Source organism: Salvelinus sp. IW2-2015, unplaced genomic scaffold (assembly GCF_002910315.2).
Source record: "Salvelinus sp. IW2-2015 unplaced genomic scaffold, ASM291031v2 Un_scaffold992, whole genome shotgun sequence".
NCBI lineage: Eukaryota > Metazoa > Chordata > Actinopteri > Salmoniformes > Salmonidae > Salvelinus > Salvelinus sp. IW2-2015.
This window is the reverse complement of record NW_019942676.1, coordinates 412,037-439,878: the sequence shown is the minus strand read 5'-3', so window position 1 is coordinate 439,878 and position 27,842 is coordinate 412,037. Positions and strand designations below refer to the sequence as shown.

The 27,842-nt window shown below is 42.7% G+C and overlaps 2 protein-coding genes across 2 annotated transcripts in view; both read left to right on the top strand.

The window, feature by feature from the left end:
• The first annotated feature begins 251 nt into the window (after nucleotides 1-251).
• Nucleotides 252-7,864, top strand: LOC111980105 (dentin sialophosphoprotein). The gene is made up of 6 exons (XM_024136682.1): nucleotides 252-518; nucleotides 2,785-2,927; nucleotides 3,286-3,470; nucleotides 5,135-7,253; nucleotides 7,398-7,533; nucleotides 7,859-7,864. Exons 1-6 carry the CDS (start codon nucleotides 252-254, stop codon nucleotides 7,862-7,864), a joined length of 2,856 nt encoding a protein of 951 aa, XP_023992450.1.
• Nucleotides 7,865-9,444: 1,580 nt separating this feature from the next.
• Nucleotides 9,445-27,842, top strand: part of triobpb (TRIO and F-actin binding protein b) — a 29,117-nt gene continuing 10,719 nt past the window's right edge. Inside the window, exons 1-11 of the mRNA XM_024136672.2 lie at nucleotides 9,445-9,869; nucleotides 11,513-11,569; nucleotides 12,162-12,230; nucleotides 12,351-12,440; nucleotides 12,584-12,693; nucleotides 15,718-16,150; nucleotides 16,835-17,069; nucleotides 17,273-17,384; nucleotides 22,863-23,022; nucleotides 23,177-23,290; nucleotides 24,259-24,345. Of these exons, the coding sequence (XP_023992440.1) occupies nucleotides 9,864-9,869; nucleotides 11,513-11,569; nucleotides 12,162-12,230; nucleotides 12,351-12,440; nucleotides 12,584-12,693; nucleotides 15,718-16,150; nucleotides 16,835-17,069; nucleotides 17,273-17,384; nucleotides 22,863-23,022; nucleotides 23,177-23,290; nucleotides 24,259-24,345 (1,473 nt within the window). The 5' untranslated portion in view covers nucleotides 9,445-9,863. The remainder of the gene's footprint in view (nucleotides 9,870-11,512; nucleotides 11,570-12,161; nucleotides 12,231-12,350; nucleotides 12,441-12,583; nucleotides 12,694-15,717; nucleotides 16,151-16,834; nucleotides 17,070-17,272; nucleotides 17,385-22,862; nucleotides 23,023-23,176; nucleotides 23,291-24,258; nucleotides 24,346-27,842) is intronic.

The window sequence follows — 27,842 nt, the reverse complement described above, 5'->3', positions numbered from 1 at the left end:
TACATTTCATATAAATGTTGAAAGGATTTTAGCAGTTTTTTTCTCCTCATGGACTATATTCTTTTGAAATCCACAATTCTTCCTTAAGTACTACTGGTACTACTGTTTTACTACAACCACCTTTTCTACTTTGTGGTGTTTTAGGCTCATTAAATACTGTGTTTGGTTTTATCTGCCTTTACAGCCTGTGTTGTTCCTCAGTGTTCTCCGAGGGGTGCGATGAGTGAGCGCCTGCCACCTCCGGCCGCGCCATGCCCCTCTCCGGCGATGACCTTATCTGTCCCAAGTTTCAGCCCAACATCTTCGACTCCTCTCGCTGCCACGACTGCCTGCGCCAGAAGCACCTGCACTCGGACACGAGTACAGGCACGGGTACAGCCGAAACACCACAGCAGAGCCTCACAGTGGAGAAGGAGCCAGGGCAAGCCACTGGACCTCCACCAACACTACTACCAGCACCACAGGCAGTGGAGAGGGATGCCAGTGCCAAGACAGAGGGAGCGGGGATTAGAAGAGTGGTGAGTGATTATCTGGGCCTATACAGACAGGTGGAAGGTAAGACATTGAGGTCAAACAGTCAAGGATCAATACACGAGAGGAAGTAAGAGAGATGGCTGAGTGGTAATGTTGACTTTGAGTCTACTTAAACTTTGGCTAGCAGACTTTATCATTTCGGAAGGGGAAGCTACTCCATTTAACCAGTAACACCCAGTTCTGAATTCACTATCATACTTGATTCCAACCTCTCTTAAAAAGCATGTGAAAAAGGTCATTCAGATAACCAAATTCATTCTACCTAATTTCCAATTTATATGAAATTGTTTGACTACAGAGGTAGCAAAACTGTACTTCAAATCTATCATACTCCCCCACTTAACATACTGCTTGACTAGTTGGGCCCAAGCTTGCTGTACAACAGTAAGACCTATTCAGTCTGTCTACAAACAGGCTCTCAAAGTGCTTGATAGGAAGCCCAATAGCCATCATCACTGTRACATCCTCAGAAAGCATGAGCTCCTGAGTTGGGAGAATCTTGTGCAATACACRGATGCATGTCTTGTATTCAAGATCCTAAATGGCCTGGCTCCCCCTCCACTCAGTATTTTTGTTAAACAGAAAACCCAAACATATGGCAGCAGATCCACAAGGTCTGCCATGAGAGGTGACTGTATAGTTCCCTAAAGGAAAAGCACCTTTAGTAAATCCGCTTTCTCTGTGAGAGCTTCCGATGTCTGGAATACACTGCCATCAGACACACATAACTGCACCACATATCACACTTTCACAAAATGTATGAAGACATGGCTAAAGGTCAATCAGATTTGTGAACATAATCCTTAGCTGTGTATTGCCGCTTTCCATGTTGTCTTTGGTCTGTAGCTTGTGAGGTGTGGAAACACTTTGTTTCTTTWATGAATRTTGTCTTGCTGCTTTTTGTTCTATGTTGCTCTGTCTGTATGCTACGTCTTGCTTGTCTTATGTTGCTCTGTCTGTATGCTATGTCTAGCTTGTCCTATGTTGCTCTGCATGTGCTCACTGCTCAATGATTGTCTATATTGTAATTGTTTTTAATACCCTGCCCAGGGACTGCGGTTGAAAATTAGCCGACTGGCTAAAACCGGCACTTTTACTGAAACGTTGATTAATGTGCACTGTAAAATAAACTCAACTCAACTACAAAGTGCTCAGTAACAGACGTTGGTGAGGTATGACCCTGTGTTGCGTGTTGAGTGTAGAGAATAAGGAGGAACATATGAGGAGGAAAGATATGAAGAGGGCGGTGAAGAGAATGCTCCCATTACAAATGAATGAAGGGAGATCATTTACTGCCCTTTTGGGAATCACTGGTAACATTATACATGAAGGCAGGTTACAGAAAGCACCGGCCGGCCCACATCTACACATAGTATGTCATTGCAAAGGCGCATTCATTTATGAGGCCACGACTGTTTATTGGTAGCATAGCACTCTCCTTGTTTTGCCTTTGATTGCCATAAATTAGGCAAATATACATCTTGTGGAAGTCAGATCTTATCTCATTGCTTTTCATTGCTGTGTTACATTGCAATACCTTTTGTATACCTACCTTGTACTATAATATTATAAAGTTGTTGTTTATATTGCCATGAATTCAAGTCAAACTGAAGATGAGAATATGTATTTTAAGACAACCCAGAAGGGTTGTATATGTCAAGAAAAAAACTGCTATGAAATAGTAATGAGGAGAACTACAATCTAGGTAGAGTTACAACGGTGTAACTCTAATCGAGCGACAGACAGAACGTGTGAGTATGAGAGGGACGTCTTGAGGAACAGAGGAGTGAGACAGAGGGGAGACACTATTCATGAACTTCCCCATATGGAAATGGATCTATAAAGAGAAACTTGGAGGTGTTGCGTTCAGGTTTGATAATGATGACTGTGTTAAACCTGTGTTCATTGTTAATTTGTATCTGTAAATGAATGAGGCATTGTAGGCCTAGTGAGTTCAATTGTGCTAGTTCCAACAAAACGTTTAGTTTCTATGGCTACTCACTGTCTTATCTTGTCAGTGTTTGCTTTTCTCTTATAGTACAAACAGTATTTGTCAGTGTCTGCTATTTGTTTTTTGTGAAAATGGACATTGAATTTCGTTTAACCAGAATTACTGACAATTGGAGAAAGTGCTAGTTAACATGGTATTACACTTCAATACATTAAGTCATCTGTAGCCCTATTGGCTGATGTTCTATTTTTGTTTGCTGTATTTTGTGAGTGGGATGTGTGTTCTCGTTGACCTATCAGGAGGACTCTGATGGCCTGTCAGTGGTAAGCAGCTACTATGATGTCAGCGGAGATCAGCTGGGTTACGAGGAGAGCTCCTTATGCATCCTGAGCCCTGACTGTGACCTCTACATCTGTGACGGAGACAACGACAGCACTGACAGGTTCTCTTCAGAATCTATTGGCTCTAGTGTGTGTCTGAGATAGAAGCTCCACTAAGGAGAAATGTTTAGTACAAAATAATGTTTGTGTACTCGATGCACTTGTGTTGAGATATCTTTGGAGACTTGGCATTTCATTGGGCTTTATATTTAGGTATTTTGCAGGGGGGAAATGTCATTTACGAACTAGGTACAAAGAACGTCAAACAAGAAGCTCATTGAGCATGCTTTGTAAGCCAAGTAGTCAATGAGCCTTATATTGCAATTCTAGAGGGACAATATATATACTTTCACACTCCCTCATTCTCTCCCTCTCCACCATTATATCACTATCTCCTCTTCACACTATCTCCTCCTCCAGCTGTCGGGACCAGAGTGTCTACGCTGATCTCAGTGGCTCCATCAGTGCAGAGGACGACAACCTGCCTCTCCGGCACCGCTCAACCCACCTCACCATGACTCGCCTGGACCCACCACCCCACCGAACCAACCCCAAAGCCTGGATGGAGGAGGACAACAGCAGGGGCAGGATTGGCAGACACTCAGGTGAGGACTGCACTTAACCACATGTACAGTTGAAGTCGGAAGTTTACATGCACTTAGGTTGGAATCATTAAAACTCGTTTTTCAACCACTCCACAAATTTCTTGTTAACAAACTATAGTTTTGGCAAGTCGGTTAGGACATCTACTTTGTGCATGACACAAGTAATTTTTCGCACCAATTGTTTACAGACAAATTTATTTCACTTATAATTCACTGTATCACAATTCCAGTGGGTCAGAAGTTTAACATACACTAAATTGACTGTGCCTTTAAACAGCTTAGAAAATTCCAGAAATGTCATGGCTTTAGAACGTTCTATAGGCTAATTGACATAATTTGAGTCAATTGGAGGTTGTACCTGTGGATGTATTTCAAGGCCTACTTCTAACTCGGTGCCTCTTTGCTTGACATCATGGGAAAATCAAAAGAAATCAGCAAGACCTCAAGAAAAATATTGTAGACCTCCACAAATCTGGTTCTTTCTTGGTAAAACGAGTCCTATATCGACATAAACTGAAAGGCTGCTCAGCAAGGAAGACGCCCTGCTCTAAAACCACATAAAAAAGCCAGGCTACGGTTTGCAACTGCACATGGGGCACAAAGATCGTACTTTTGGAGAAATGTCCTCTGGTCTGATGAACAAAAATAGAATTGTTTGGCCATAATGACGCATCGTTATGTTTGGAGGAAACAAGGGGGAGGCTTGCAAGCCGAAGAACAACCATCGCCACCGTGAAGCACGGGGTGGCAGTATCATGATGTGGGGGTGGGCTTTGTGCGGCAGGAGGGACTGGTGCACTTCACAAAATAAGATGGCATCATGACGGAAAGAATGATGTGGATATATTGAAGCAACATCTCAAGACATCAGTCAGGAGTTAAAAGCTTGGTCGCAACTGGGTTTTCCAAATGGACAATGACCCCAAGCATACTTCCAAAGTTGTGGCAAATGGCTGAAGGAAAACAAAGTTCAAGGTATTGGAGTGGCCATCACAAAGCCCTGACCTCATACCGGTTAGAAGGTTTGTGGGCAGAAAGCTGAAAAAGTGTGGTGAAGAGCCTACACCGACGTCACATTGAGTGCTAGAATACTCAGTCCATTGTGACCTCACCACTTCTGTACAGGAGAAATGGGGCAGAATTTCACCCAACCTTCATTGTGGGAAGCTTGTTGGAAGGACTACCTGAAGATGCTTTGACCCAAGCTAACTATTTAAAGGCAATGCTCGCCAATACTAATTGATGTATGTAAAATGCTGACCCCTGGGAATGTGATGAAAGAAATAAAAGCTGAAATGAATGATCACTCAACTATTATTCTGACATTTCACATTCTTAAAATAAAGTGGTGATCCTAACTGACCTAAAACAGGGAATTGTTACTTAGGATTTCAATGTCAGGAATTATAAAAACTGAAGTTTAAATGTATTTTGGCTAAGGTGTATGTAAACTTCCGACTTCACTGTATCCTATTGACATTCATAAGGTGTTATTTTACATGATGATGTTTGTCGGTACCTGTGTTTCAATATCATGATGGGACTTATTGATAGTAGTGTGGAAGTATCTTTGAACTGTGTTGGTGGACGTTCTTGAACTCCTTGGAATGTATCAATATAACAGCGTTTAGTATACCATGTGATGGAGTGTTTTTCTTTTTTAGGGTTAAAAGAAGAAAGGAATCGTGAAAGTGGCTACTTCTCTCTGGGGAGGGCGGGAGGAGCCCGTTCTCTCAGGGATCAGAGCCCCCCTCCCGTTTACCGCCATTCAGAGAGGGGACACCCCCTCTACAGCAACCGGAGCCCTGAYCCCAAAGCTACCATCCCRTTRAGGAACCCTAACCTGGGGCTGGCKTCGGAGAGGTTAAACCCAGAGATACTAAACCCAGACCTGCCTCTGGAAATCCCTGAACCTCCTGACGCATTTGATCTCACCATCGAGGTTGAGGCTCAGGTGGGCCCTCGCTCCCCAAGCCCCACCCCTTTTAAGATAGCAGAATCRCTGGCCTCCACTAACCGGAGGGGTMTCAACAGCTCATACAYTAGAAGAAACTCRCCTTCCTATCAGGAGTCTGGGAAGTTAAATTCATCGAGACAAAGCTCCTCTCTGTCCCGCTCCTCTTCACCCTTACGAAACACCTCCCCATTCAAACGAAGTGAATGTACCACCTCCCTCAACAGACGGGGCTTAGACTCTGAGGGCTGGTCTCAGGGGTGGGACCAGACTTCTAGAGGTCACCCCCAGAGCTCTTTTGGACGAGGTGTTGATATTAGAGGCTTGAATAAAAATGTAATATCGATGGCCAGTTCAGTTGGTTCCATATCACAGGTCAACTCTGTTTCAGATTTTAAAAGTGCATTGCWCAAGAATGAGACAGTCAGCTCCTTAAATGGTCGTGGACGTGACACTCGAAGCTCCGCCCCTTCAAGGAGGGGTTACGAAAGCCCCAGACAATCCCTGGTCCGTAAATCTGAAACAAGTAACTCCTTAAATGGCCGTGACAGCAGAAGCTCATCTGCCTCGAGGAGGGCTTATGACACCTCCAACCAAACCCTGCTTCGCAAATCTGATGGGAACAGCTTGATAAATGGTCATGGTCATGAAAGTCGCAATTCTTCTCCCTCGAGGAGGAGTTACGATGCCACCAGCCAGTCKCTCCTTCGCAAATCTGAAACAAACAGTTCTCTCAATGGTCATAGTCGACACGGCGGCCGGTGTGGCTCTCCCATTAGGGAGGGTTATGATGCCGAAAGACAATCTCTGCGGAAATCAGCTTCTAGGAATGACTTAAATGTTCATGCCTATGAAAGTGGTAGCTCTTCACCTTCTAGACGTGGCTTTGACACTCCTTGTCAATTCCTGCTATGCAAAAGTGAGACACGTGGCTATGGAAATGGTCGAGGTCGTGACAGTGGAAGCTCCTCTCCCTCTAGGAGAGGCTATGATACCCCGAGCCAGTCATCACTTCGCAAAAGTGAATCCAAAAACTACCTGAATAGTCAGAGTCGAGACAGTCGAAGCTCATCCCCTTTGAGAAAGGGATATGATGCCCCTGGCCAATCACTGCTTTGTAAATCAGAGACAAACAGCTCTGTCAGATGTCAAAGTCGTGGTAGTCGTAGCTCCTCCCCTTCAAGGAGGGGCCATGACACCCCCAGCCAATCACTACTGCACAAATCTGAGAAGAGTGGGGCCCTCAACGGTCGGAGCCGTGACAGTCGCAACTCCTCTCCATCCAAAAGAGGCAATGACCCACCAGGTCAGTCACTCCTCAGGAAAACCACCAGTGGTGGTGACTCCAGCCTCTCTTACCAGAGAAAAAACACTTACGGTGATGCTCGGCCTGAGTCTAACCCCTCCCCTGGCGCCTGGCGAGGCTCCACCCACTTCCTACATAGCACCTCCCCATCCAGGGAGGGCAGAGAGAACAAAACATCTGCCCCCTCTCAGAGGGCCTCTGCTGTCACCTGGGAAACCACTTGGAGTAGCAGTAGTAGGCAGGGTCTGGAGACTCGTAGCTCCTCCCCAAACACAAAAGGATTGACCAACCGCAACCTAAGTCCCTCCCCTCAGATGCAAAGGCATACCTCGTCCCAGAGTTCCATGGAGTCCTCGGAGTCTGGCCAGTTGTCGGGGGAGTCAACGGAGAGGAGTAGGGAGGAGTACGCCATGATGGCCGATCTACCAAAGGTCAAGCCTGTKCTCCAAAAGGAGCAGCATGGTCATGTGGGACAGACTCCAAACCAACCCTCAGGAAGACAGGAGCTCTTCAAACCAGCAAGGTTAGGGTTTTCCATTGTTGTCCGCAAGGTAATGCTGTAAGTGGTTTCTCCCTCTGTATTTCAGCTGTGACATCAGCATTGTGTCACTGACAATTTTTTACYTATTAATATGTTGTATCTAAAGTCAAGTGTCTGATGTTTCAGCCACTCCCTCTCCAAGCATCCCTCCAGAGAGTGGCTAGATGACTCAGGGGACCTAGAGAGAAACCACATAGAATGGCAAAATGGCAGCAGCGGTAGACTGTCTCGAGTACACTCGTCCACCTCTTTGCACATGCAGGTGAGTCGTTCCGCCAATTTAGTGCCTTTTGAGAAGTGTACTGTAACTCGGTCAAAATAAACGTTTTATTTCACCTAATTTTAACATTCTGTCATAAAGAGCACATGTTCAACTTCATAAAAAAGTAGTTGTCTCAAGAGGTTAAGTGCCAAATAAAGTAACAGGGTTGACGATTTCATCTTTCATCTTAAATCAGCCATAAATCCCCTTGTGACAGGGGGAATGGAAGCTTGTTGTGTGCAACATGGAGTGACAATTGAATGCAAACTCCACAAAAAAAATGACATTGTTAAACATGTGTAGCCTGTCTCTCTATGGGTTACAGGGTTGATGTGTTATGCTCAACCCACTCAGTTTTACACCACAAAACACCAGAAACATTTACACTAATAATTACAATCTCATCCTTTACAGAGGCCCAGCAGCCCCACTATAGGGGAGGAGGCCAGTCCATGGAGGGCACAACATAGCTCTTCCTTGGAACAAATGCAGGTACAGGTCTACTTGTGTGTGCCTATATCAAATTGTAATTTTTTTTATGGAGGTTGTCTAATTTAATGCAGAAGGTGTCCCATGTACACAGGTCATCAGACGACTTTTCCTTCAGTTTACATAAACTAAACTTCCTCTACTAAGGGGCATGGCATTTATATGCCTTTTCTCATTTGGGTAAAAGTCTGTCCTCCATCCTCTCTCCTCCGTGATCCGGAAACCGTTGTGATTGAGGAGATGTCAATTCGTTAGTAGGCGAACGGAAGAGTGTCCTTCCCTCCTCGATAGCCACCTTTCATCGGGGATAGTCATGTGTATCCTACCAGAGTCCTTCGCAGAGGAGTTTAGAAATCTGACACACCCCCTTTGAACCAGCTTCGTTATGTCAGAGGATAAAAGCATGCACATGTTTATAAACAATATACTACATATCGTTTTATCTATACATTCTACACGTTCCCTCTCTTCACTGCCTCTCCTCGATTACCTTTTACCTTTTTCAAAAGGAGGTGAGAGAGGATGGAGGAGAGAGGATGCAGAAGTTGAGCAAATCCAATTGAGAAAAGGCCAGAGTGCACATTCACCTGCCCACATCCAAACTTCCTTCTCCGATCCTATTATAGAAGGGCTTTTGTGTCTTTAATATTTATTGCCCTGTTGCTGCTTTGAATAATGGTCAACATCTAGTATTTATTTACTCACACGCTTATTAGTGTACAGTATATCTAATCTGAATGTTTAGTTTTACAATGTTTTCCTCCTGCATGCAGTCTATTTTGTTTACAATGTTACAAACACATATCGGTCTATTTATTCAGGTTATGAATTCAAGAAGTTGTGATAAACTGCTTTTATAAACTGGTATAGGCCTGCTCTATCAATTCAAATGCAGTGTGACTTCAATGCTTTCTTTTAACATTACTCAATTTAATTCAGACTTTGAAGTATGCTGGTGGGTTGTAGGTCTGTTTCTTTCACCTGAACCCTACTGGGATTTCATAGAGTGAGCTTTGTCTACAGTGGGCTGCTGGGTGTTTCAAATTCTTGGCCTGGGGTGTAATCATTAGTCCAAACCGTTGGGAACGTTTTGCAACTTAAACAAGAGTTTCTATTGGACAAATGCAGGTAAGTCCCTCCCGTGTGATACCTTTTGCTACCGTTTAATAAACGTTTTGCATGAGAATCGGCGTAAAATAGCCTCCTAAACCTCCCAAGATTTTACGTGGTCAGCATAAAGAATCTAGCTACTCAACTAAGGAATGTCATAAATGCTTTGATGTGTATTTTAGTAGAAGCTATGTGGTCTGGAAGTAGGTGTCATTGGTTGCTTTTTTGGCAGTGTACGGTCTATATTTCAATATTCAAGTGTTCTGAGAAGCCTACTGATCACTTGATTGGTTAGCTTGTTTGCACAAACGATTCTTACAGATCCGCCCAGGAAGTGGTAAACAGGGCGAGAGTGTAGGACGAAAAACATCGTAACAAACTGCAGGAAAGTTGTGAAATTGTGGCTTTCAAGAGTTGTATGTGTCAACGATGTATATGATCTTCAGTTTCTGTTGAAATAGTCCATGGGAAATACATTTGATCGATAAGATACGGTTCACCGACCAAGATGGGTAGAAATGGCGGGGTTTGTTTTATTTTTTAGCCTTCCTGCTAGGCAGACAAGTTTTTAAGCGAACGGGTCAGCAGGTATAAAACTGAAGCAATAATTATTCAACCCCGATCACATTGGTACCAAATAAACTTGTTGGACGAGTAGGCTATTGCAACAATATTTTTTATTTTAAGTGTTTACTTGTTTTTCTCTCAACTGCCTCCTGGGTCCTACGAACATGACGGTACGTTTGCTCTTGTGCCTTGATGCCACTACTTGAATTACATTTCAATTTTTTTGTGCCTATAACTGAACCGTGTTCCAAGACATTGTTGCCATAATGTTTAATTGTTCGCCTCAACCACTAGGCAACATTGGGGTTAAAATGGTTACATTTTTATTCGAGGAATGGGTGTGTCATATTCTTGTGTTTCGTGGCCTTTAATTCTTTGTTTTATAGTTTGTTTTCTATACATCACGTTATGTTTTTTTGCGTACCTGTGGCTGTAATTTATGCCATTGGCAAAATGTATCAGGGCTAATCAAAAATGTATGCGTATTGTATTTATGTAAGCGCATTAGGGTTATCCAATTGTTTAGTTCTAAGTGTCAATTGAATTGGAGCAACATTGAGCTCCATATGTTGACTGTTTGCATGTGCAAACGAACACCTCACCCCAATCGTTTGTTTAGTTAGATCCCTTATATTTTATATAATATTTGAAATTGGCCTTTGAGGAATCTATAAATTTATGATTATTCAAACAACCTATAGTTTATTCCTTCAAATTAATAAGCAAGTGTTTAAAGGTATACTTCTGTGTGCGGGTGGGTCATCCTCATCCTGGCACTTTGTTAAACGTCTATTTGCTGAAATAACGTTAACAACTTGCCTCCGATGTTTCCTCTTGTTGCCAACTATTAGTTTATTGCGTCTAATTTCAAAATTATATTAAAGCATTTATATAGTCTAAATGCTTTGAGAGACACACACACACACACCAGTATGCTCATAGTTACTTAGATGACACATTTTATCATCATAAGTCAACTCATGGGAAGGTCGTTCTAAGTCTACCTCATGCTGTAACCATACATCTGCCTGTTAATGCTCCTCAGGCCTTGTAATGGTTTGGCTGGAACAAAGCACAGTGGTGTTTACAATGTGACAACTTATGAGTTCCAGTGAGAACAGGCAGTGATGCCAGGTAGAGGGGGAGGGTTGAAGGAGATAAAGACCCAAACTGAGGAATGTAGATGGAAAAAGTTTCATAATCTTGATCCAGGATCAACTCCTCTGTAAKGTACCTCACAGGTTTTCCCCTGTTCCCATCACCCTCAAACTGAAAGGATTCCTAGAAATAGTTGAGACTGCAGTGGTTAAATGTCAGTAACATATTAGTCCGATTTTTAAATGTATAATCCATGTTTGAACCCTAGAAACTGTTAGTATTAGTGATGTAGATGGTGAAACCTCTGGTCTCATTCTGACTGTAGATTTAATGACCTTGCAAATCTCTCTACATAGTGTTCTGCTCTAGTTCCCCATGTCTCCTATGTTGATTATATTACTGTTACATTAGCAATGTTTTTTTCTGTCTTCTCTCTCATCACTCAAAGGCGTGCTTTTTTTGTTTCCTGTTGTCTTTAACACTTCTTAAAACCCTCTAAACTTCCATGTCCTCACACATTTGAATGTACACGCAGGTGTTTGCCATGGTGCACTAACTGCATGAAACGCCTGCCCTCTGTTGAAATTCTACATGGAAAAATGTTGGTCTTTGTATTGTYAACATCCTACYCTGGCATCCTTTGTTCTACTTTTGTATTTGTCTCACTTCTTCAAAAGGTTCCGTTAACCTGACACTTTGTCTTCTTTCCTTGTAGCCCGACCTCCTTAACTTCAAGAAGGGATGGATGTCAAAACTGGATGAGAATGGAGAGGTGAAGTCATGTTTTTCTTCATTTCTTATGACTTTCTTTCTTGTCTTATRTAGTRAGYAGTCATGTATCACTTGTTTATCTGTTTTCTTCTTTCTTTCTAGCTCTCTTCCCTTCTGGTTTCTTGTTTGATTCCTCTCCTCCTTTCTCTCTCCCTCTTTCCCRCTCTCCTAATGAGAAAGCTTGTGCGTAAGGCGATAGCTGCAGACTATCCATGTGTTATCCCAGTAATAGCTTGGTGTGCCCAGGCAGGCACAACCGGTATGTTCTAGCAGGATAAGACTGAGTATGAAACYTCCTCATATGAGCTTGTGGCTCATTGTTTCATCTATGTGCTAGGTTTGTATGTTATGTGTTTGAACTCATTTTGAATTCACAGTACAAACACTCAGATGACCCATACATCACTTTAAGCACTCTTTTTATACTTGTCATAATGTCTTAAACACTGTGTACTCCATAGGTTTCATTGGTCCATGTTAACTTGATTTGAACGATGTCTTGCTGTGAACTGTCACTTAGCTGCTTGTGTGCATTAATGRATCGGATTGGTCAAATAGTGCCTGTTTAACTGGTGGCTTGTGTGTGTCTGCAGTGGAAGAAGCACTGGTTTGTGTTGACCGATGCTGGTCTGAGGTACTACAGAGACTCTGGGGCGGAGGAGGTACGTTTTCAATGGCGTCAAAGTTATTTTGACTATTGCAATAATTGTCTTAGGYATYCATTGTGAGTTATTGATATGTGTCTGTAGTCTTACTTGTTTGTTCCTAACTGTGTCTTACAGAAGGATGATCTGGACGGGGAGGTTGACCTGAAGTCTTGTGTWAAAGTGTCTGAGTTTGATGTAGAGAAGAACTATGGATTTCAAATACAGGTGAGTMTGTRTTTCACTGTTCCAATAKTRTWRMWTYTMWMYMGAMGAMMYYRYYSTYMTWMMWMYATSWRSTRSTRCTRCTCTTTCCCTCACCACACCCTTTCCATTTCTTACTCTACTRMTCTSTCCTCTCTGTCGGRCAGACGAGGGAGGKAGTTGTSACACTGTCAGCGATGACTGCAGGGATCAGGAGGAACTGGATTGAGGTTCTGAGGAAGAGTGTTCYGCCCAGCAGCMCTCCAGACCTTACACAGTGAGTTCCTCCTCCCTCTGTGTCCCAGCTGGCAAATACACAAGTCACATAAGGAGGCCTATTGTTTTCTTCTACTGGTGTACAGGTGGGCTACTAAGTCTTGGAATTTGGTGGATTACTTCAAGTCTCAATCAATTGTAATGTATGTTTGCTTACATAGTAATCACCAGGGGTTTATTTTATGTAATATTGAGTGATCGGACTGTTGCGGTGACCATATAACCGCCAACCGGACAGTCCGTGAGTAAAATCCCATGTGACCGTTGAGTCGTGGTAATCTCTTGGTGCACATGGGACGTGCTTTGGTAGTACCAACTTGCTAAAAACCACACAGGTCCTAATGCCGGGCTCCAGGGCTCTATTGTCCCTAACCCACTCTGACAGCAATGCAAACGCCATCAAAAATCACATTAACAGTCTCAGCTTTTAAAACTCTCCTCACTGTGATCAATTTGAAGAAAGAAGTTCAACAGCAGGTTGAAACAGAGTAAACATGGTCCGTTGTGGATGTTGGTCAAAGTCTAACACAAGGAAATGGACAGCGCTTTCTAAGATTCATTCACAACACCCGTACTCATATTTGAGCTTATGCAAGGCCTAATGAGCCCAATGCCCGGAACAAAACCCTGAATTAAAAATTGATGAGCTGTTATACAATACATAGCCTACTGCATATACACATGGTAGAAAAACTTTTTTTTTTAATTTTAAATGTATCAAGCTGCTCAAACAAAAAGGGAACACTAAAAATAACACAGTCCTAGATCTGAGAATAGAAATATATATTAAATAGTTTTTTCTTACATAGTTATGAATGTGCTGACAACAAAAACATCACAGAAATGATCAATGGAAATCAAATTATCAACCCGATGGAGGTCTGGATTTGGAGTCACACTCAAAATTAAAGTGGAAAACCACAACAACAGGATCCCACTTTGATGTAATGTCTTAAACAAGTCAAATATGAGGCTCAAGTAGTGTGTGGGGCCTCCACGTGCCTGTAGAGCTCCCATCCCACGCCCTGGGCATGCTCCTGATGAGGTGCGGATGTCTCCTGAGGGATTCCTCCAGACCTGGACTAAAGCATGCCCGCCAACTCCTGGCGTCTGTGGTGGCAACGTGGCGTTGGTGGATGAGCGAGACATGAGTTCCCAGATGTGCTATTGGATTCAGGTCGGGGACGGGCGGCCATGCATAGCATCAATGCCTTCCTCTTGCAGGACTGCTGACACACTCCAGCACATGAGGTCTAGCATGGTCTTGCATTAGGGGGATACCCAGGGCCAACCGCACAGCATATGGTCTCACAAGGGTCTAAGGACATTCATCTGGTCCTAATGGGCACGTCCAGGCTACCTCTGGCGAGCACATGGAGGGCTGTGCGCCCCCAAAGAAATGCCACCCACAACCATGACTGACCCACACCGCCAAACCGTGTCATGCTGGAGGATGTTGCAGGCAGCAGAACGTTCGTCACGCATCTCCCAGACTGTCACGTCCTCACGGCTCAGTGTGAACCTGCTTTCATCTGTGAAGAGCACAGGGCGCCAGTGGCGAATTGCCAATCCTTGGTGTTCTCTGTGGCAAATGCCAAACGTCCTGCACGTGTGGGCCTGTAAGCACAACCCCACCTGGTGACGTTCGGCCCTCATACCACCCTCATCGGAGTCGTTTCTGACCGTTGAGCAGACAGACACACATTGTGTGGCCTGCTGGAGGTCATTTTGCGAGGCCTGGCAGTGCTCCCTCCTCTGCACAAGGGCGGAGGTAGCGTCCTGCTGCTGGGTTGTGCCCTCCTACGCCTCTCCACTCCTCCTGATGTACTGGCCTGTCTCCTGGCGAGCCTCCAGGCTCTGGACACTACAGCTGAACACAGCAAACCTTCTTGACCACGGCTCGCATTGATGGGCCATCCTGGATAGCTGCACTACCTGAGCCACTTGGTGGGTTGTAGACTCCGTCTCATGCTACCACTAGAGTGAGAGCCGCACGCATTTAATGACCAAAACATCAGCCAGGATAGCTAGGAACTGAGAAGTGGTCTGTGGTCACCACCTGCAGAACCACTCCTTTATTGGGGGTGTCTTGCTAATTGCCTATAATTTCCACCTTTTGTCTTATATTTGCACAACAGCATGTGAAATTTATTGTCAATCAGTGTTGCTTCCTAAGTGGACAGTTTGATTTCACAGAAGTGTGATTGACTTGGAGTTACATTGTGTTGTTTAAGTGTTCCCTTTATTTTTTTGAGCAGTGTATTTGGTACGTAATTGGTCTAGCCTACAGTATACTCACTTGATTAGAGAACGGTTGTGCAGCCTGAGGTAAGAAGCAGACTGTAAACTTTTTTTTCTACTTTCTCAAATCCTCAATAGCCTATAGTCTCATCATGCAGTCCATATATGTTTTGATTTCTAAGGTTTGTATCATTCACAACTAAAGTTGCCAAATAACTTTAAATCTAGCGTATAGGACCTGTTTAAAATGATCGCTTTTAAGCTCATATGCGCACTCGCTCCGAATGGGGGAAAAATATACTTTCTATTTTATTCAGCTAAGTTAAATTATATTCTTCTTACTATAAAATCATATAATATAAAATGATTGCATGGAACTTATAATCATATGTTGTCAGCTAAATAAACAAGTGTATGGCATGGAGCATAGCCAGATAACATACAGTAGGCCAACTCATATTATGTTCTTCTGAAATACATTTTCTTCATATCATGTTTCTTTAGACCTGACTAAAATAAATAATGGATTATTGTGATGGTGTAAGTTAAATTGATTTATTACTTTATTTTTATGTAGATGTTGCAAAGGTCTGCATCAGTGGCTGGTATGCGTGGAGGCCTGGAGATGCTAAATGTGTTTGTTAATTAACGGTCAATTACCGCGAGACAGGCAGTCTTTTGCATGACAATAACTGGCTGACAAAATGTAATGACCGCCACAGCCCTATTATAATGTCACTTTATCAGTCTGACTTGGTCTCTCCCTGTCCTTCCTTTCCCCCAGACTGCCTGACAGCAGTAGTGACAAGGAGAACTCTCGCTCCCTGGCCTCCACTCGTCGACCACCTTCTCGCCACGGTGATGCTGGATCAGAAATCACCACCTCCACTGTACGCCGATTTGACTGTGTCGAGCTGTCACCAGTGCCCGTCTCCTCCAGCCCTCTGCCAGCCACTCAGAGAGAGGCAGGGGAGGGGCAGGGCAGGGAGCATGCCCAATGMCAGGAGGAGAGGAGCAGAGATGTGACCAGTAGCACATGGGAGCAGGTGCTGTCGAGGAAAGGGCCGGGTGTAGGCTCAGATCCCAGGATAAGAGCAGAGGAGGAAATTGAGAAAAAGTGGGCAGAGTTTGAGCGGCTGCCACTAAAGGAGATGAGGTCACTACTGCCAATGGGCTCACGGTCCAGCCATCCAGCCAATGAGGCGCTGCAGAGGGAGGTAGTGCGTTGGATATGTTTTTCAATTTGCAAACACAATAAATAAATGCAAATTTACTCTTCATCTAGATGATTCATCTACATATGAAGTGGAACTCTTTAACACTAGGCTTGCTCTATTATGCATGCGGGATGGTAATCAGGCCCTCTGCAGTAATACTGACCCTGTCAGTCTTCAAAATACCAAGGAGGAGGGTGTAATAGGGGCTTAGTTAGCAATACCGGTTTGCCCAGGAAAAATAAAGTAAGACATTTCCCTGGTTCTAGAACTGTGAGTTTATCAGATATCGATAGTGGAAACACTGCTGAAAGTCTCATTCCATCTTTGAGTGATGTGTCATGTGATAACATTGTATAGTGTGCTGTTGACTACTGTGTCTTCACAGGGGTAGTTTTAGGACTCGTGCAGACCATACAATCATATCATGGGGTTGCGGGAATCTGATCCAGATGAATGTACTCCTTGCACTGTCCCTTTGTCTATGATCCATACAGTCCCTAACTTTTCCTTTGAGACACATGACCTGCCTGATGTGTGGGATTGATATGACTGCATGGAATATGGCATTCAAATCCCCCATCACTACTCGCATGCCAGTTCGGTTCAACCCAGTAATTACATACCCCGCCGCCTCTCTTTTCGTTTCAGTGAGCTTTACCGCCTCTCTACCTTTGTGACACTCAGGTGGCGTCTCTGAGGCAGCAGCTGGAGCGTTTGCAGGGAGGAGGATGGGGTGGGGGGAGGGTGGGGGGAGGTAGCTGTGGTCGGGAGGCTACATGCGGCCGCAGCCTTCAGGCCATGGAGCGGGCCCACAAACGGTCCCTGGAGGAGCTGCAGAAGCAGCATMCCCGCGAGACCCGAGAGCTGGAGAMGGACAGGGACCGGGTGCTGAGGGAGGAGACCCAGGACACAGCACAAGGTCAGGAGTCACAGGATCATGGGGTCAAGGGTCAAAATTGTACATAAATGTCATTAGTTCCCCAATTCAAGGACTTTTGTTGTTTGAGTCGTGTGACGTCGGAATGGAACAGTCAACACCACAGCATTTCATGGGGTAATACAATTTGTTTGATTTTTAGATCCATTAACAGCACATCCTCCCCTTTTCTCTCTGTGGTTTAGTTATGGAGACACTGAAGAAGGCCCACAGGGAGGAGCTGGAGAGAGAGGTGGAGAAGGCAAAGAGGCTTGGTGGAGGGAGTGCCAACACACAGACTCTACGCACACAGCAGCAGTGAGTGCTCAAAACACAACCRGTTCCTTACACACACCTTTACATACATAGTACATCCTTTCTTTGTATCATCAATTTAGCCGTGGGCGGTATACCGTTATTTGACTATATATCGGTGTTGATGCATGGATCGGTTCGGGTTTTTACTTCTATAATGATATTTGGTTTGTTAAATGTGATAAGCAACTCCAACATGTGTAATGTCAGTTTTTCTAGTTTACTCAGTTTGCTACTTCAMTCMTCTCTCACTCCTCCTGCTTCATGCRGCTTTCCATATCAAGCCCTGCTCCCAGTCACTCGAGAGAGCAATTGCTTAACCATGGAGTCACAAGCACTTTCTTGCCATTCACTTTGCAGTCTGCATGGTCAGATGGATGCAAGAAAATGTTGGCGACGATGTTGCTTTCCAAAAAAAACAACGTATTTGCATAATCTCTCAAGAAACTACACTGGACCTTGTGCAAACTGGAAAACGCATATCCCAAGTCCGCATTTATTATAGCTGGGGACTTTAATAAAGCAAATCTGAGGAAAGTGCCACCGAAGTTCTATCAACACATCGCCTGCAGTACTCGCACTTTAAAAACTCTCGACCGTTGTTACTCTCCCTTCCGGTAGGGCTACAAGCCCTCCCRCGACCTCCCTTCGGTAAYTCAGATCACGATTCCATTTTGCTACTCCCTARAGGCAGAAACTCAAACAGGAAGTACCCGTGCTAAGGTCTATTCAATGSTGATCTGACCAATCGGAATCCTTGCTTAAAGACTTATGATCTGGGACATGTTCCGGGTTGCCTCTGAGAAGAACATTGACAAAATGCACCTAAAGGACTCAGACCATAAGAAACAAGATTCTCTGGTCTGATCAAACCAAGATTGAACTCTTTGGCATGAATGCCAAGCGTCACATCTGGAGGAAACCTGGCACCATCCCAAAAATGTCTAAAAACCTGTTTTTCTTTGCCGTTATGGGCTAATGTGTGTAGATTGATGAGGGGAATGTAACAATGTGAGAAGAGTGAAGGTGTCTGAATACTTTCCAAATGCACTGTATATACTCTGGACTTCAACATTGCTCATCCTAATATTTCTTACTTTTTAGATTTGTGTGTATTGTTAGATATTACTGCACTGTTGGAACTACGAACACAAACATTTTACAGGTTATTGAATTTAGCTCTGCCTGAAGTATCCCCTCCTATGCATTTTACCATTAAGCCTATGGTCAGGGATGGACAAAATACAATTACAAAATACCATAAATGTCAATATATCAAAATAAACTACAAAATACCTTTTTTTTTGTAATGTATGTCATTAAAATACATGTGCTTTAAAATACAAAAATGTATTTGCAATTAGCCGACCCGAATAGCAACAACATTCTCAGTAAGGGTTACAAAAACATTTTACTTGCCATGACTGTGATGCTAGTTMAGCAAGTCACTCTGAAAAAGAGTGTCRGCTAAATTACCAAAATGTATAAGTGAAAATGAACATACCAAAATAAACTGCAAAGCACACTGGATATTATTATTGGCCTTGTTTCGGGGTGGAGCTCAATAGAATAATACTCAACATGCTTTGCAATTGTTCATTTTTTTWATATACATTTCTATTTAGTTCATTTAGCAGATGCTATAGTCAAATAACGTTTTGTCACATGCGCTGAAAACAACTTTACCGTGAAATGCTTACTTACAAGCCCTTAACCAACAATGCAGTTCAATGCAGAAAATATTTACAAAATAAACTGAAGTAAAAGATAAAATAAAAAGGTAACACAATAAAATAACCATAACAAGGCTATATACAGGGGATACCGGTACCGAGTCAATGTGCGGGTGTACAGGTTAGTCGAGGTAATTTGTACAATTACAGTGCCTTCGGAAAGTATTCAGACCCCTTGACTTTTTCCACATTTTGTTACGTTACAGCCTTCTAAATAATAATAATTCTCAGCACTCTACACAAACTACACCATAATGACACAGCGAAAACAGGTTTTTAGAAATGTTTGCCCAGTATCGTGGGGGGGATACTTTTTTTTTTTTTTTTTACAATAGTTTTCAGACCTTTTGCTATGAGACTTGAAATTAAGCTCAGGTGCATCCGTTTCCATTGATCACCCTTGAGATGTACAGCTTCCTTTTCATTCTGTCATTTAGGTTAGTAAATTATCAAGAACCCACCAGGTACAAACCCTAAATCCGTAAACATGGGCACCCTCATAGATATTGTCCTGACCAACTTGCTCTCCAAATACACCTCTGCTGTTTCAATCAGGATCTCAGCGACACTGCCTCATTGCCTGCATCCGCAATGGGTCTGCGGTCAAACGACCACCCCTCATCACTGTCAAACGCTCCCTAACCACTTCTGCGAGCAGGCCTTTCTAATTGACCTGGCCCGGGTATCCTGGAAGGATATTGACCTCATCCCATCAGTAGAGGATGCCTGTCGTTCTTTCAAAGTAATTTCCTCACCAACTTTAAGCATGCTCCTTTAAAAAAATGTTAGAACTAAGAACAGATATAGCCCTTGGTTCACTCCAGACCTGACTCGCACTCGACCAGCCACAAAAACATACTGTGGCGTACTGCACTAGCATTGAAAGTCCCTGCGATATGCAACTTTTCAGGAAGTCAGGAATAACCAGTCAGGAAAGCAAAGGCTAGCTTTTCAAAAAATTCATCCTGTAAACTCAAAAGTTTTGGACACTGTAAAGTCCATGGAGAATAAGAGCACTTCCCCTCTGCACTGAGGCTAGGAAACACTGTCACTACCGATAAACCCACTATAAATCGAATTCAATAAGCATTTCTCTACGGCTGGCCATGCTTTTCCTCCCGGCTACCCCAACCCCGCCAACCGCACCGCACTCACCGCAGCTACAAATCAGCTGGGCTAGACAATCTGGACCCTCTTTTCTAAAATATCTGCCGCCATTGTTGCAACCCTATTACTAGTCTGTTCAACCTCTCTTTCATATCGTCCGAGATGCCTAAAGATTGAAAGCTGCCGCGTATCCCCTCTTCAAAGGGGGTGACACTCTAGACCCAAACTGTTACAGACCTATATCCATCCTGCCCTGCCTTTTATTAAAGTCTTCGAAAGCCAAGTTAACAAACAGATCACTGACCATTTCGAATCTCACCGTACCTTCTCCGCTGTGCAATCCGGTTTCCGAGCTGGTCACGGGTGCACCTCAGCCACGCTCAAGGTATAAACATATCATAACCGCCATCGATAAAAAGGAACTACTGTGCAGCTGTCTTCATCCGACCTGGCCAAGGCTTTCGACTCTGTCAATCACCGTATTCTTATTGGCAGACTCAACAGCCTTGGTTTCTCAAAATGAGTGCCTCGTCTGGTTTACCAACTACTTCTCAAATAGAGTTCAGTGTGTCAAATCAGAGGGCCTGTTGTCCGGACCTCTGGCAGTTTCTATGGGGGTACCACAGGGTTCAGTTCTCGGGCAGACTCTTTTCTCTGTATATATCAACGATGTCGCTCTTGCTGCTGGTGARTCCRTGATCCACCTCTACGCAGACGACACCATTCTGTATACATCTGGCCCTTCTTTGYACACTGTGTTAACAAACCTCCAAACGAGCTTCAATGCCAWACAACACTCCTTCCGTGGCCTCCAACTCTTAAACCCTAGTAAAACTAAATGCYTGCTTTTCAACCGATCGCTACCTTTTGCACACCAGTGTTTCTACTTGCACATCATCATRTGCACATCTATCACTCCAGTGTTAATTTGCTAAATTGTAATTACTTCGCTACTCCTTGRGCCATTTGCACACATTGTATATAGATTTTTCTATTGTGTTATTGACTGTACTTTTGCTTAACTTTTTTTTTGTTGCACTGCTTTGCTTTATCTTGGCCAGGTCGCAGTTGTAAATGAGAACTTGTTCTCAACTGGCCTACCTGGTGAAATATATCTATATTTTTWWAAAGTATTGTGGAGTAGCTACAATGTTGATTCATCCTCAGTTTTCTCCCATCACAGCCATTAAACTCTGTTTTAAAGTCACCATTGGCCTCATGGTGAATTCCCTGAGAGGTTTCCTTCCTCTCCGGCAACTGAGTTAGGAAGGATGCCTGTATTTTTTTTATAGTGACTGGGTGTATTGATACACCATCCAAATTGTAATTCATAACTTCACCATGCTCAAAGGGATATTCAACCTCTGCTTTTTTTTTTTTACCCATCTACCGATATCTGCTCTRTTACGAYGCATTGGAAAACCTCCCTGGTCTTTGTTGTAGAATCTGTTTTGAAATTSACTGCTCGATTGAGGGACCTTTACAGATAATGGTATYTGATGAGGTAGTCATTCAAAAACCATGTTAAACACTGAYTCCATGCAACTTATTATGTGACTTGTTAAGCTCATTTTTGCACCTGAATGRATTTAGGCTAGCCATAACAAAGGGGTTGAATACTTAATGACTTAAGACATTTCAGCTTTTAATTTTTTATTAATTTGTTAAATTCTAAAAACATAATTCTACTTTCACATTATGGGGTATTGTGTGAAAGTCAGTGACACAATTTAATCTATTTCAAATTCCGGCTGTATTCCGGCTGTGGAAAAAGCTGTGGAAAAAGTCAAGGAATCTGTTGCGCATACAATGTTAATGAACATTACTTTTACGTGTGTGTGTGTGTGTCAGTTATGCTTTTCATTTTCAATGGGTGTGGGCAGAGGTTTCCATCTAAACCATTGTTGTACCAAAATGTCTTGTGAAAACAGAATTACTCATAACGAAGCACACCCACCCTCACCACCATTTTCACGGTTCGATTTTTTGCAAGACTGCGTGTAAACACATGGCTGCTACTGTTTTGATTGTGCACAGCCAGTGTCAAGTTTTCTACAGAATACCAGTAGTGTCTCCAGTTTTGCTTTTTTTGAAATATTATTTTACCCCTTTTTTTCCTCCCCAATTTTGTGGTATCCAATATATAGTAGTTAGGCTTGTCTCATCGCTGCAACTCCCTTACGGGCTCGGGAGAGGCGACGGTCGAGAGCCATGCGTCCTCCCAAACACAACCCAACCAGCCGCACTGCTTCTTGACACAATGCACATCCAACCCGGAAGCCAGCCGCACCAATGTGTCGGAGGAAACACCGTACACCTGGAGACCTGGTCAGCGTGCACTGCYGCCGGCCCGCCACAGGAGTCGCTAGTGCGCGATGAYACAAGGATATCCCTGCCGGCCAAACCCTCCCTAACCCGGACGACGCTGGGCCAATTGTGCGTCGCCCCATTGACATCCCGGTCGCGACCGGCTGCGACAGAGCCTTGGCTCGAATCTAGAATCTCTGGTGGCACAGCTAGCACTGCGATGCAGTGCCTTAGACCACTGRGCCACCCGGGAGGCCCCAGTTTTGCTTTTAATCTCAGGCGTAATGTACAGTTTATATAAATGAAATGTTTATATCCTCTCTCGTCCCCTCAGGTTAGAGACACAGGCCCTGCAGAGGGAGCTGTCCGGCCTGTCTGAGAGGTACTCCCAGAAGTGTCTGGAGCTGAACGGGGCTGAGCAGAGCAACTGGGAGAGGGAGAAAGACATCACTCGCAAGGAGAGCGAGCTGGAGCAGCTGAGGAAAGAGAACCAGGTGAGCCAGGAGTCTGGAGGTCTTTATCAGCTGGTCCTGTGCATTTAGCCTACTCTACCCTAACARTTTTGTTATAGACAAGCAATGCCTATCTATATGACACATTCAGCGGTTGGTCAGTATGCTCAATACTATCAATGTTTTCACATTTCAGAACCTACAGGCCCGTTTGACAGAGGAGATCAGCCGCATGCGCTCCATCGTCACGGGCCAGGGGTCGGAGGGCGTTTCCCACGACAACCAGGACAGGCCGTCCTGTGAGCTGGAGGTGGGTCAGGAGGACGGGAGGAGATAAGTTGAAGAGAGCCCCTGAACTATAACATGCCTCTCTACCTACAACAATGACATGGGGGGCACTTGTCTCATATTTGAATAGAAAGGGAAGGGTTTATGAAAGGCAGCGTGCAGTTGGTTATTATGTAGGGCAATGCCTTGAAGAACGTGTGTGTGGTGTGAATTTTCATTGACTGCACACTGAAACACACTGCCCCCTGTTGGATGCTGTGTCCCATGGAGACACCAAAGGTGTTTTCAACACAAGTGAATTTGTTAAAGGGTGACTGCACTTCCTGATTTGGTTTCGTTTTTTAATTTTGTTCATTTAAGAAATGCTAGCGCCCATGACTGAATTCAACCGAGAGGTGGTTTGATGTGGGTGTCGTGTGTGTGTGTGTTCGCAGGTGGGAAGAGTTATTTATTTTGCCATTTAGCTTCAGTCGGCTATTGTGCGACCGTGGCAAAATTGGTTTGACTTTGGATAGCCTACCTCCGGGGCTAGATGAATTTCTACAATTTATATTTGGAGGATAAGTCATTGAAATTTGAAGCTATTGGACATATTTTCCCATGTACATTGTGTAATTTACCGATGGTCCCTAACTAGTCAACCCAAAGTTACCACAGGCATTACAATCGGGTTGGTGCAGCTGTACTGCGAATTGATGATTACTTGCGTGTTGCCAGATGTGGGCAGGATTGAAACAAACCCAACCTTCATTTACGCTGAGTTGCGGTCACGACAACAAGTCTCACAAAACTCTGTTTTGGACGAGACTGACTTTATTACCAAAATTATCCTATTTACACTTTGTTGTCAATTATGACATTAGAATACATGTTTCTTCTAAATAATACGTTTTTAGGGACAGTTGCTCTTTGTCTGCTCAGTGTCTTAGATGTTTGGTTGATCACTCTTGTTAGCTTGTAATAATAATATTATATTTTGTTTTGTCACAGGTTCTTCTCAGGGTGAAGGAGAATGAAGTGCAGTACTTGCACAAGGAGATCAGCTGTCTGAGGAACGAACTTCAGTTCCTGAACACGGTACTGGTTCACTGTGTATTTGTGTGCAGGCATAAAGGTCTAATGTTTTCATCTTTAGACGGTTTGGCTGACAACGTCACAAATTATGTCTGTGTGTGTGTGTGTGTGTGTGTGTGTGTGTATTGATGTGGCCGGAAGGCATGCATTATAATTCTGAAAGATTAGATGACTAGGGGCATGTCCATGTAAAAGGACCATAAGCACCAACTTGAAGTTCATAGGAGCATCAAATTGGGTGTCAAAAGAAAGATAAGAATCTATTATTTTTGGGAATGTAGGCATTACCAGGTTCCATCCAACCTTTTTATGTGAGTAAAAAAAAGAAAAAAACATTCACGACGGGCTGATGAACATCATTTTTTGGTAAACTTTCCAAATGTCCACACAACAAAATACACTAGACAAGGTGGCATCTTTTTGTGTCTGTAAAATGACATGAGAAATGTCAGTGGAAAAGCTTTTATGCGCAAATATTGCTATAATAGCATCTTATGGAAGTAAACCTGGAGTCATGTGATGATGTTTGTGGTTCTTCCTACTACGACTCATCAGGAAGCATGCTGTTTAGTAGATTACAGATTAAATAAATGATGAACTTCAAAGGTGGTGAAAATACAAGGTGTTGAGCTTTATGCTTTTTCCAATTGGGGTCTTGTTCTGATGACTTTCTCACTCTTTTTTGTCCATAATAATCTCATAATTTAGGGTAATCTGCGAGCTATTGGCTAGAGCAAAAACTTTTTGTGAGAACCATCAGTAGAGTTGAAAATGTGATGGAAACTCATTTAACTTGTATTTTGTATTCGGTACTGCAAAATATATTTTTTATGTGCATTACGTCATCACGCACACAGTCTTTTATCCGCAACAAGTCAATTTGATGGAAACACTTCTCTGATGGGAAAATGTGCATACTGTTTTTTTTTATGCATATTTTTGAATATTCACATGAAAATCTGTCGCCAATTTGATGGAATCCTAGCTAATGATATTTTTTCAACCGTTTTCCAATTTAAAAATGTGGCATAAGTGAAGGCTTTGATTTGTGGATTAACAGATGGAAAAGGAGTCTTTTAATACTTTTTCTGGTAGATGTTTTCTAAGGTATTAGAAATACATCATCAAAACACAGAATGTTGAAGTAAAGACCCCTGCCAACTAATATCAACACTTTATATTTCATTTCGGAGAAATTGTTTACCTTCTGTAATTCTAGGAATTATTGCTTTGTAGTTTCATTACCAAAAACTAAGATATTTTCTCATTTCTCTCCCTCATGAGCAGGGAAGATAATGAAAGTTCATACAGTTCATTTGAAAAGTATTCTGACCGCTTGACTTTTCCCACATTTTGTTACGTGACAGCCTTATTCTAAAATGTATAATTTTTTTTTTTAATTTTCAATTATACGCACAATACCCCATAATTGTATGCAGTCATTGTAAATAATAATTTGTTCTTATTAACTGACTTGCCTAGTTAAATAACTTTTTTATTTTAGAGGGCTCTATTGTCCCTCTAACCACTAACATCAATGCAAATGCAGTCAAAAATCACATCAAACACTTATGATCAAAACAGTAGGCCTATTATACTTTTAAAATCTCACCTCACTGTGATGATCAAGTTCAGCTGCAGGTTTGCACATATTTTCCAGATAAGTTCGTGTAATTTACCGAGGGTCCTAACCTATCAACCCAAATTACAACACAGCATTAAATCGGAGTAAGGGCAGCGTCGCGAATATGGATGATGCGCGAGCGTGCCAGATGTGAGCAGATGAGAAACAAACCCAAACCATTCATTACGCGATGAGTGTACTTAACACATCTCACAAAACGTTTTTGACGGAGACTGACTTGGGTATTACACAAAAACGCGTATTATCACTTTGTTCATTATGAGCTTTAGAATAATGTTACTAAAATAATCGACTTAGGAGCAGCCTTGTCTGCTCAGTGTCTTAAGATGTTGATACACTTTGATGTACATTGTATAATATTATATTTTGTTTTGTCACAGTTCTTCCAGGTGAAGGAAAGAAGTGCAGTACTTGCACAAGGAGGATCAGCTGTCGAGAACGAACTTATCCTGAACACAGTACTGTTCACTGTGATTTGTGTGCAGGCATAAAGGTCTAATGTTTTCATCTTAGACGGTTGGCTGACAACGTCACAAATTATCTGTGTTGGTGTGTGTGGTGTGTGTGTGTATGATGGGCGGAAGGCACAATAATTCTGAAATTAATGACTAGGGGCATGTCCATGTAAAAGGACCATAAGCACCAACTTGAAGTTCATAGGAGCATCAATTGGGTGTCAAAGAAAGATAAGAATCTATATTTTTGGGAAATGAGGCCTAACCAGTTCCATCCAACCTTTTTATGTGAGTAAAAAAAAGAAAAAAACATTCACGACAGGCCGATGGAAACATCATTTTTGTAAACTTTCCAAATGTCCACAACAACAAAATCACTAGACAAGGTGGCATCTTTTGTGTGTCAAAATGACATGAGAATGTCAGTGAAAAGCTTTATGCGAAATGCATAAACCTAGAGTAACGATCATGTGAGATGTTGTGTGGTCTTCCTACTACGACTCATCAGGAAGCATGCTGTTTAGTAGATTACAGATTAAATAAATGATGAACTTCAAAGGGTGAAAATACAGGGTGTTGAGCTGCTTTATGCTTTCCAATATGAGTCTTGTTCTGATGACATCTCACTCTTTTGCCATAATAATCTCATAATTAGGGTAATCTGCGAGCTATTGGCTAGAGCAAAAACTTTTTGTGAAACCCATCAGTAGAGTTGAAAATGTGATGGAACTCATTTAACTTTATTTTGTATTCGGTCTAGACAAAATATATTTTATGTGCATTACGTCATCACGCACACAGTCTTTATCCGCAACAAAGTCAATTTTGATGGAAACAACTCCTGATGGGAAAAATGGTGCATACTGTTTCTTTTTATGCAAGTTGATATTCAATGAAAATCTGTCGCCAATTGATGGAATCCTAGCTAATGATATTTTCAACCGTTTCCAATTTAAAAATGAGGCATAAGTGAAGGCTTTGATGGTGGATTAACAATGAAAAGGAGTCTTGTAATACTTTTTCTGGTAGATTTTTTCTAAGATAGAAATACATCATCAAAACACAAGAATGTTAGAAAGACCTGCCAACTAATCAACCACTTATATCATTTCGGGAGAAATTGTTACCTTCTGATTCTAGGAATTATTGCTTGTAGTTTCATACCAAAAACAAATATTATCTCATTCTCTCCTCATTGAGCAGGGAAGAAAATGAAAGTTCATACAGTTCATTTGAAAAGTATTCTGACCGCTTGACTTTTCCCACATTTGTTACGACAGCCTTATTCTAAAATGATAATTTTTTTAATTTCATATTACCACAATACCCTAATATGTATCATCATGTAAATAATATTTGTTCTTATAACTGAGACATTGCACGGTAGTAGATAAAAACAG